Source organism: Hipposideros armiger, unplaced genomic scaffold (assembly GCF_001890085.2).
Source record: "Hipposideros armiger isolate ML-2016 unplaced genomic scaffold, ASM189008v1 scaffold_221, whole genome shotgun sequence".
Taxonomy (NCBI): Eukaryota; Metazoa; Chordata; class Mammalia; order Chiroptera; family Hipposideridae; genus Hipposideros; species Hipposideros armiger.
This window is the reverse complement of record NW_017731571.1, coordinates 2,133,892-2,144,376: the sequence shown is the minus strand read 5'-3', so window position 1 is coordinate 2,144,376 and position 10,485 is coordinate 2,133,892. Positions and strand designations below refer to the sequence as shown.

The 10,485-nt window shown below is 48.1% G+C and overlaps 1 protein-coding gene across 3 annotated transcripts in view; it reads right to left on the bottom strand.

Annotated features, from left to right (window-relative positions):
- JCAD (junctional cadherin 5 associated) overlaps nucleotides 1-10,485 on the bottom strand; it is a 130,337-nt gene that overhangs the window by 29,289 nt on the left and 90,563 nt on the right. For all 3 annotated transcript variants that reach the window (XM_019654399.1, XM_019654402.1, XM_019654401.1), the window contains exon 3: nucleotides 4,924-5,256. In XM_019654399.1, coding sequence (XP_019509944.1) covers nucleotides 4,924-5,198 — 275 coding nt within the window. In that variant the 5' untranslated portion in view covers nucleotides 5,199-5,256. The remainder of the gene's footprint in view (nucleotides 1-4,923; nucleotides 5,257-10,485) is intronic.

Here is a 10,485-nt window from a genome sequence, read left to right as displayed (position 1 = left end):
GTGCATGGTCAACACCCCCCACCCGGCCTGGACACCACCCTCGTCCATAGCCCCTTTCCCCACACTGGGCACAGCTCAGCATCCATGCCTGGTCCCCCCTGCCCCTACCCAGCCCCCTCCCTGTCTCCACTGATTGGAAGAGGGTCGACATGCAAATCAAAGCCACAGCATCCACTGGCTGCCCAACACCATCCATTTTTTCTCTCAAGAATCTAACTGAGAGACACAGGCAGTGGTCATCAGGGAACTCTGGAGTTAAACCATCACGTAGAGGCAAGAGGAGAATGAAAGTCACTGTGAGCCCAAATCCCTGGGAAGGGTAACTGTCTGTGATAGGAAGAGGCTGGTAGGCAGAGGAGGAAGCAGAAGTGCAGGGAGAGGCAGAGACAGTGACAATGTAGGACAGAGACCCAGAGAGTCCCCCAGGGAACAACCCCCAACCCAGAGAAACGTCAACTGATGGACCAATCCTGACTCCCAGCTTCCTCGCCCCCACATCAAGTGAGGCCCACGAGTCTTCCTCTCCTACCTGTGGAGGGTCCATGAGGCCTCTCACAACCATGTTCCCCTGTTCACTTAGGTGGGCTCAGTTTCCTGCACCCACAGAGTCCACAGAGGAGGGATTAGTCGGCCTGCTGGGAGTGTTTCCGAGCCGCTATTATTTCCTCCTCCTCCCTCCTGCTAGTCCCCCAAGAGTTTGCACATATGGAGGAAGCCATCAGCACTGCTACCTCAAGTGCCTCCCACAAAAGCCAACACCCCTCCTTTTCACAATGGAACCCACCCCCAAACTAGCCTCACACAGGTCCTCTCACCGGCAAAACCTTCTCCACCTCCCACCCCACATTGGCCCAATGATCTGAAACACTCAACACTTACACATATAAGTACTTGTCTTGCCATATAAGTACTAGGTTTGATCCAATGAATTTACTTGGGGGGAAAAAAAAGTTTGCGAGTTTAATAAATGCAAAATTCTTTCATAGGAATGAGCAAAATCAGAGAGGAATGAGACGTGGTGTCAGCCTTCAAGGAGCTGACAATCCTGGGGACTAGGAGCAAGTGCTGAAAAAAACACATGAGAGAGATTAACGTCAACTGGAAGAAGCTGAAGACGTTGCACTGCTAAGGCGGCTTCCAGTGGGAGATGGGGAGGAGAGGGTTCTAGGGCTTCCGGGCAGGGCTTAGGGAGTAGGGGACAAGTGGGAGCCCTGTGTGGCTGGCAGCCTGCGAACGGGACAGGGCACAGGGAAGGCAGGTTGGGCTTGGGGAAGGCCTGCAGGGCCCACAGAAGAGCTGGGGGCTGACAACACAGGCAGTGGGGGTCCAGCAAGGCCCCTGTGCAGGGAGTCACAAGGTCAGCGTTCACAGAGTCCATCATCCGTGCTTTAAGTTACCAGCCCTGAGATGGACAGGGCGACACACTGAACGTAGCGTTGGAAAACAACGGCTCTCTAATCAATTTGGATAAACTGTAAAATGAGAATTGACTCTTGGGCCTGGCTCTATGGCTTGAGTATAAGAGCTTTTTTATAGCAAATTCAGTTGATCTTCCACCTCTCCTGACGTCAGAACCGTTATTCTCGCCCCATCGTGGGTGCTCAGTGTCACTTGGTCTAATGAGAGTAAAAGCTTAAAGCACAGCCTCTTCAGCAAGTTAGGAAACACATGTCCTGAACATTTTGGAAATCTAGTCAAGGCTCTATGTCTGTATCCTTTTTTTAAGTTTTACTGGATATAACCAGCCCCTACATCAGAAACTCTATTCTAAGCCGATGTTAATTATCAAAGGGAGAGACATCCCGATCACTCTCACCACGCCCCACGCAACACCACCTTCATTTACGAAGCCCTCAGCAATGTACACAGAGAAGTAACATGACGGACATGTATCTAATTTAAGTATGACAGGATGCATTCCTTGTGCAGCTCCCAGACAGGAAAGGGACGCAGCTGGGCTCTGAGAGCAGTTACACATCCATGTGGGCCACTGAGAAGGCGGAGGACAAGGAAGTGATAAAGGGCGGTCCAGCACAGAGCAACCATAAATGGCGCTCTGAGGACAGAACGCCCCTTTCACACTGGGCCACGGGGAGAGCGTGGCCAGGCCCGATGCTGCTATGGAGCGGCAGCAACCAGTCCGCCTGGCAGCCCAGGGCCTGTAGCCCAAGCTGGGCTTCCAGTGGCCCTTGCCACGTCACCAACTTTCTCTGGGCTTCGTGTGCTTCGGCTACAAAATAATGACATTGCCAACATGCCTACAGCGCCACCATTCTGCCAGAATAAAACACCCTATGGCCTTCCAGGTGACTTTGATGCCCATCTTCCCCAGAAACTCAGTGGCACACTGAGGACTGGCCCATGGTAGAGGGGCACACTCTAGGGCAGACTTCAACCCACCTGAGAAACTGCAGGAAGAGTGGGCCCTTGGGAGGATTCCCAGTCACCTGATGGCTTGGAGTTGCACCGGGTCATCCTGGGCCTCGCCTTCCCCCAGGCCCGGAGGCCAGCCCAGCAGGGTCACCGTGGGCCAGGCCAGGCTGCAGGACCATGCTGCATTCACAGTGACAGACTGCAGGCTGAGAGCTGGCACAGGACCATGTATTCATCCAGATTCAGAATCTACATAAGCCAAAGCATTCTGGGTTTTCCTTTTCCGTTTTTAAAAAATTTTAAGCTGTTAACTATTAACACCTATTTATTTTCCCCAAAGCACTTTTTTTTTTTCTGATGAGGAAAAATAATTCTCCTCCTGCCCACCTTTCTGTTCACCTCCTGTTTTCACTTCACTATTGGCTGCTAAAGAAAGAAGATGTCATTTCATTACATCCCTGGAAGCCCTCAGTGGGTCTCCGAGGCTTTGGGCACTGGCGTAGGTTTTTACAAACATGTATGCATTTTCTCTTTCTACTCGACAAGGCAACCTTCAATCCAAAAGCTACTGCACACCTCCCAAGTCATCAGACAACCTCAGAAACGGGGGAAGAGGCCAGATCTTTCAAGATCTCTGTCATTTAATACAGGGACACCCCGTGCAACACAGAGCCACTTATCTGAGCACTTTACTCACAGCAGAAAGACTGCTGGCAGACCAGATTGTGCCCACCCACCTAGAGGCCGGGCTGATGGGCCGTGTGGCCCACAGAGACCTGTTATCACGCAGGGGCGAGAAAGTCCTAAGCAAGCTGTGGCAGAGGCTGGGGGCCACAACGCCCACACGAAATTCCAAAGGGGATTCTATTGGCCCAACTCTCATCTCTGATCCAGACCTTCGGGACTGAGGAAGACCCCACACAGCCTACATGGCACGTTCGCATGAATTCTACAGCCACTGCTTAGAAACAGCCTTCTGCTTCTCAGCAGCTGTAACAAGGGTGGGAAGAATGAACTGAATCCATGAACATATATTCAACGCCCTCTGTCCCCAGCACAGCAACACTCTCTGCAGGAAATACAAAAGGGAGGAGGAACCGTGGTACAGCCTCGGGACACTGAAATCCAAGATGGAAGGTACAGATATATTCGGCACAAAACTAAAAGCACCGGAAGGCAGGATAAAATCAAGCACAGGTTTGTGTAGTCGTAACTAAGCTGTCCTAAATATCAGCCAACTTGTCCATAAGCACCTTCTTCCAAAGTCCATGGTGGGCCTTTCTCAGGGAACATGGCTGAAAAGACACGTAAGCCCAAGACAGCAGCGGACACCAGGGTGAGTTGTGAAGGGCCAGGTTCAAGAAAACCAGCTTCAAGTTCTTTTCCATTCTGTGTTTCCCCTGGAACATTCTGAACCTGGCCCCATCAATTAATAATGCTTGCCCCTCTCCAGAGAAATGGTTCTGACTTGGCAACACAAACCTGCTTTGACTATACTGAGCATGAAGAGCAGCGATCACCGCCGCTTTTACTCAATAACCAAGGTATTGGATACTCTGAATTACAAGTACACAATCCCTCCCACTTTTTGCCTGAAAGCTGTCAACCAACAAGGAAGATCCTTCCCATGAGAAGGTGACTTCTCACCATGAAAGGCTGGCGCATTCCCTTTGGACTTAATTTATTCCCCTTTTTGTTTGCATGTTTGTTTCCCTTAAAGACCGGTCCATTTCTTGCTGGTTAGACAGTTTCATAACATGTTCGATACAAGCAGAGCCTTCCTTCCCCAGTCTGAGCCCGGTCCCAACACAGCATTAAAGACAAACACAATTTTATGAAGTGATGACAAAGGTTTCCTCTAGGTCAAAACTGCTTGGATGAGAGTTGCAGGGCTCGTCTCCCATGCTGGCTCTGTGGCAAGCTGCCTAAATTCCCTCGTTTTTAACCCTCCCGTTCCCCCAGCCAACCCACCCTGTTGTTGTTGTTATAAGAAAACACCCACAGAAGCAGCTGTATGCAGATGGGGACTCCCATGAGGGCCAGTGTGTGTGCCAGGGAAACACACGTCCGGAGCCAGTGGAATTATATGAGTACACAAGAAGAAAGGTGTCGTTCACAAGTGGAGGGGAATACCGACCTCTTTCAACTCTGTAATGCACCAAATATTGAAACACAGTCATAAGAAAGCCGAGTGTACTAGGAATGTGTGCCTGACATACATTCGCTTTCACAGAGTTCTTACATGATTCCTAGCTGAGGCAGTATCAAGAGATCATAAGGGAACAAAGAAGCCAAGTACTGACATGCAGTGTTTAGCGTGATGGAATTTGTTTACTCACCACTGTTTATTGAAGGCCTACTAAGGCCAGGCCCTGTGCTCAGTGCTCTTGGAATCTTCCTACCTCGATGGAAAGCAGTGGTCTTGTCCCTCAACCCCCCGCCCCCGCTCCCTCGCCCGAGCCAATGATAAGGAGTTGAAGGGTTTTCCTTACATACCCACTGCCAAACCCCCAAGTGAGAAGAAAATGGCGGGTTCCCAGGGAAGCTTACCCCGCCTCAGATGGTCTGGCGGCAGCGGCTCTCTGGGGCTCTCCGTGGACTCTCAGTGCGCGGCGGTCGTTTTCGGAGTCACTCCCACGTCCCGTCCCCAGGGGTGCCTTACTGTGTGGGAAGGCCGCGGGGCCATCTTCACACCCGTTCAGCAGGCCCGCTCTTGCTCTTGTCCTCGCTGGCGGGCGCCCCTCATGGTGATCCTCGTGTGGTGCCGGGAGATCTCGTGACAGCTTGTATCCATGAGATATCAGGAGGTCTTCTACACTGTACATAATGCACGGGCCTCATCAAAGCTCAGCTGCTGGGACCGTCGTGGGGGCAGGACCCACACTGCGGGGACAACAGAGAGGGTTCATGAGGATGCACACATTCTCCCTGCAGCTTCATCTGACACTGCCTCTTCCCTTCACCCTGACCGAGCCAGACCCTGGTTATCAGCACGGTGCGGTGCCTACACAGAAAGCGAAAAAGTGGGGATTGCTCTGCCTGAAATTACTCTGTTTTATTCAAGTGGAGAGCATGCACACAGCAGGAACGCCACAGGATGTGGTGGTAATTCTGGGGACCCCACCCTCTGATGGCTGCCTCTGGTAGAAGGGTCCAGGATAGTGTTTAAGCAATGAAATGATTGACAGTTTCACCATCCCCATGCCCCAGTCATCTGAAAATAAAAAGCATAAGGAGACGGGACAAAATAAATACAGACTCAGAAGCTGCAATTACTACCTCATGTTTCTAAAAAGAGAAAGTCCCCGTGTCCAGCTTAACCTTATTATACCTCCTTGCTTTCATCTTGTAGACATACCTTTTGCTCTAAAAGGGCAGAGCAAGGTCTTTCATCAACACCTAGCCATGATCGCGTCAGCGTGATACGCCGTAGCAAGGGCAGCTACCGTAGGAAAGCATCTTCCTTCCTACACTAGCTGCTGAAAATAGTTCTGAAGTTTTGAGGCTCGTCATGAGAAAGCATATGACACAGATCGAGCATACACGCCCAACCCACTACACAATCCCAAATGTCTCTTTTCCATATGAAACTTTTAAGAATCACATTTCTCCCCAATAAATCTTGGGAAAACGTTTTACTTCTTTGGGCCAAGGGTGTCCACATCCAAATCCTGCCACGGTACATTAATTCACCGGCAGCTACTTCCCCGAGTAAACTGTCCTAGGGCCACTGTACCAACAACAACAAAAAAAAGGATTAAAATGGACAGGAGCCTCTTTGAGAGCACATGTGTGAAAACAGGTGAGGCTGCCATGTTTATTTGTACACAAGAGAATCTTCTTTCCTGTGTCTCCCATTGTTAGTCGAGGGGAAGGCAGTTTGGTCAGAGGATCTGGCTCCCCAGAGGTACCCCAAAGCTGGGCCTGTAGGAGCTGGGCCAGCTCCGGCCCCGCTGCACTGCTGAGCGGAAATTGTGCTGTGGCAGCCCCCCCTTCAACAATGGCCAGGAAATGCCTGCTGGCCCGTGTGCAGGTGAAAGGGAGACGCATGTGCTTCCTGTCAGTGGGAATGCTTACTGGGGCCCATCACACAATTCTGCTGACCGCACATGTCCGCCCTCTTTATCACGTGCACTAGCAAAGGCTCGGTGTCAGCATGGAGAGCATCAAACTTTAGAAGGCCACGACTTTCCATTAGGTACCTGCATTTTATGGGAGGTTGACAAGCGCTGGTAGTTATTACACTAGTAGAAAAATCTCCATAGAAGTTCCCCTACTGCTGCCACTCCTGCCATATGTCCTTCAGGGAGCTGTATGACTTGGGTCCTTCACTTAGACAGAAATGGAAGGACCAGAGAGGCAAGCATTTGTCCTTTGATTCAACTGAGCAAGTCACTGGGTTAGAGGCTGCAGAGGAAAGTGAGTCCATTACAAACACAGGGCTAAGGGCACGCAGAGGCAAGAAGAGGAAGGCAGGCTCTTTGTTTTGTTTCACGCTCTACCCCCAGCCCTAACACATAGTGTGCTCTCAATTAATAGCTGTTGTGTGAATGCACAAATGAGAGAAAGGGACATTTGAGCTAGGTTTTGTAGAATGATTAGGAGTTCACTAGATAAACCACATGTGCATGAGAGAGGGAATTGACATTTAAAATAGATTTCGGGTGTAGTTATCCCAGAAGTAAAGAAACGAAATAACAACATAATCCTGGAGACCTAGACCAGGGTCCCCAGACTCACTGGCTCCATGTCACATATCCAGTCAGCACCACACTTAAAGTTCGAGTTAAGGTCCTGTGATACTCAGTTTCTCTCTCTGACTATGTCAGACTCTTTAAAGGAAAAGTGCACTACACTCCAACTACCCATCCATACACAGAGGGACAGGCCAGTGTCTACCAGAGCTGGTTGTGCTGCAGTCTATTGTTGGGGTGGTAAGAAATGACGCTCACAAAACATGTATGCGGCTCACTTCCCTACTGGGGTTAGGTAAGCTGGTCCATGGTGGCTATGTCTGTATGGTAACTATATTTAGCAAACCCTTAAGTGGCAAGACAACCCAGGCCAAGCCATTAACATCTTTCCAAAAAGGTTCAAACCCCTAAGAGCCATAACTTGACTTGTAGACCTGAGGTCAAAAGCGTATTGATTACTGGAAATTCCTCACGTTTTGAGGCCAGAGCTTGTGGCAAGCAGGAGTATGAAATGTGCCAGCTTTGACACACCGGACTTAGCGGGAGAGGTGAAGTGGGGAGGGGTGACCCACAGGCCCCGTAAACCAGAGTGTTCCCAGCCACTGTTCAATCCATGGAGGACATCTCTCCCTTAGGCTCACACTCTTGACCTTCTCGATGCCACTCCGAGTCTGGCCTTCTACCCCGAGTCAGCCTTCTACCACACTGAAGGTCACCTCTCCCCTTAGACAGGCTACTAAACAGTCACATGGTTTCTCTAATCCCCGGCATACTCAGCTTCCTTTCTTCAGCATCCTTATCTCCTAAAGATGGAAAGAGCTGTCTCACTAACGCGTCAATTACAGCAGCCACTAGGAGGGGACCCTGAGGGGACCAGGAAGAGCCAGGCATCTAATGAGTTGCTGGATTAAAAGCTGTCCCTTCTAAAGCTTCTTTCCAATCCTGAGATGTCAGCATTCTACATCAACAGCATTTAACTTAATCTCAAAGCGTTGTTAAAAAGACAAACACACACCAAAACTAATAAATATCTGTTATTGTAACAGATTTCACAACTTGGCAGATATGCATATGTGTACAGTTCAAATTGCACAGTATCAGATGTGATCCTTTTAATCCCAGCGTTCATGCTGCTATCCAGCCCCAGCTCTGATCCCCAGAGCAAGTCACTAACTGCGTCAAACCTCAGTTTTCTGATCTGCAAAATGGCGATGCTACTACCTTCCTGTCTCACTGATCTGAGGGCCAAATAAGAATATGTAAAAGTGGAAACCACCACACAAGTATAAGATTGTGGATTTATTATGCTACAATATTTCTAGTTTGTCTCTGAAGAGTTATTTGCCTTATGGAAAGAGTTCACATTAGTTGTTAATTTTCATCATGCAGTTTAGACTATTTCCTGATTCCTTTGGTGTCATTTAGGATGTCACTCTTGATTTCCAAAGTCATACCACTGTATAGCACCCACATCTTTTGTCTTTTGTGAATGGATATTCCAAGTCACTTAGAAAAGCAAATGTTTTTTTACATGGTCCAAAACATTAACACAATTCATGGGTACCTATAATGTGCCAGATATTAAAACTAATAATGAGTAAGACACGTTCTTTGCCCTTGAGAATCTGGCTGTCTTACTGTAGAGACAGCTGGAAAACAGGCCATCAAAACGTGGCATATACACGCATTAGTGATGGGAGCTGGCCACCTCTCCCTAGTGTCATAGCACTGTGACAGGGACAAGGACAGGGTGGTATGGAAGGGACCTTTACCCCATCTCAAGGGGCCAGAAAGGCATCGGGAAGATTGCTTCTAAGCCAAACAAATCCTCTACTTCAGGGTAGAGCTGCACAGTAAGATCAACCTGTAAAGGTGATTTTCCAGCCAGGACATTGAAGAATGTTTTTCCTTCACTACTTTTATTTGTTGCCTTGTCTCCAATAATTATTGTGGGTCTTCTGGGAAGAGTGGTCAAGGCAGTGCACATGCTGAGACACAGTCGCGGGTAAGGAAGGGACTTCTAGCATTGGCTGAGCCAGGACACATGACAAGAGACAAATGAGCCCACTACCAACATCGTGTGCATTCTATGAATGTCTAAATGCCACTCATGCAGAGGAAACATTTAACATAAGAACAAACATGTTAACAGAACAGTCCATTAAGGCACCGCTGCCTCTGAAAGCTGGGAGTTTCTAGCTGGGAGGTTCTTAAGCACAACTTATTTGGAAACTTTTTTCTTTTTATAGCCACCTCCCGAAGGTGTGTGCACACACATCAATCAAATCTTTAAAGAGAAAATGTGTACCCTCACATCCTGGTACTATAATATCTCTATTCTATTTCACTTTTTTTTTTTAAATGCAGGTCACCACCCTCTAAATTTCATGGCGCCTTAGTAAGTCACAACCTCCAGTTTGAAAAGCACTATTATGGATATCATTCCTGGGCGGCTCAGGGTGCTGGACTAGATGACCTCCGAAATGTCGGCAAGACCTTGCCAAATCTGTGAGAAACCCCTTGGTGTAACAAATTCGTTGCTCTGTGCTCAATACAAATACAACGATTCCATCCTACCAAAGTTGTTCTTTCCAAGAAAAGGCATAGCTAGGAAGTGAAACTACTTTCCCATTCTTAAGGGCAGTAAATGAAAAAGAAACAAACCTCCTTATGGGAAAATACTGTCTTCTGCTTCCTTCTTCATTCTACCTATGACCTATGAGGGGCTAAGCACCAGAGGCCTGGGCACACTGTGTCACTGGTGACAGATAAACCAGCACTGCAGAGGCAAAGAGGGAGGCCGCAGGTTGCTGGAGATGTGGCAGGGCTGCACTGTTGCCATTTTCATTCTTTCTTTTTGGTTTGAGAAAGCCAAGATGCAGCCTTTTGTTTCTTTTCATTTCACTCTTGTTCTTTTCATGTTTTTCTATTTTCTGGCCCATATAGTCCTTGAGTAAGTCCATCCCTTCAAAAATAAAATCTACAAAGCAGTTTAAACATTCTACCACTACAATAAAGCAGCCTAGTCGAAGGGACACGTTATCTTTATTATTATTAATATTAGTTTCAGGTGTACAGAACAATGTAATAGTTATCTTTTACACTCCTCACAAAGTAACAACTCCCTCTCCCCATCCACTACCCTCCCACCCCCGATATCATACATATCTATTACAATTCCACTGACTCCATTCCCACACTATACTCCACATCCCGTGACTATATGTATATATAATTATAGTTGACATAAAATATTATTCAACATCAGCTTCAAAAATAGTGCGGTGGTCAGGCCTCTACACCGTCTATGAAGTGGTCTCCTTAACAAGACATGAGTCCAACTGGCCCCCTAAAAAATATTTACAACATTATTGATTATATTCCCCAGACTGTCTTTTCTATCCCTGAGGCCATATTG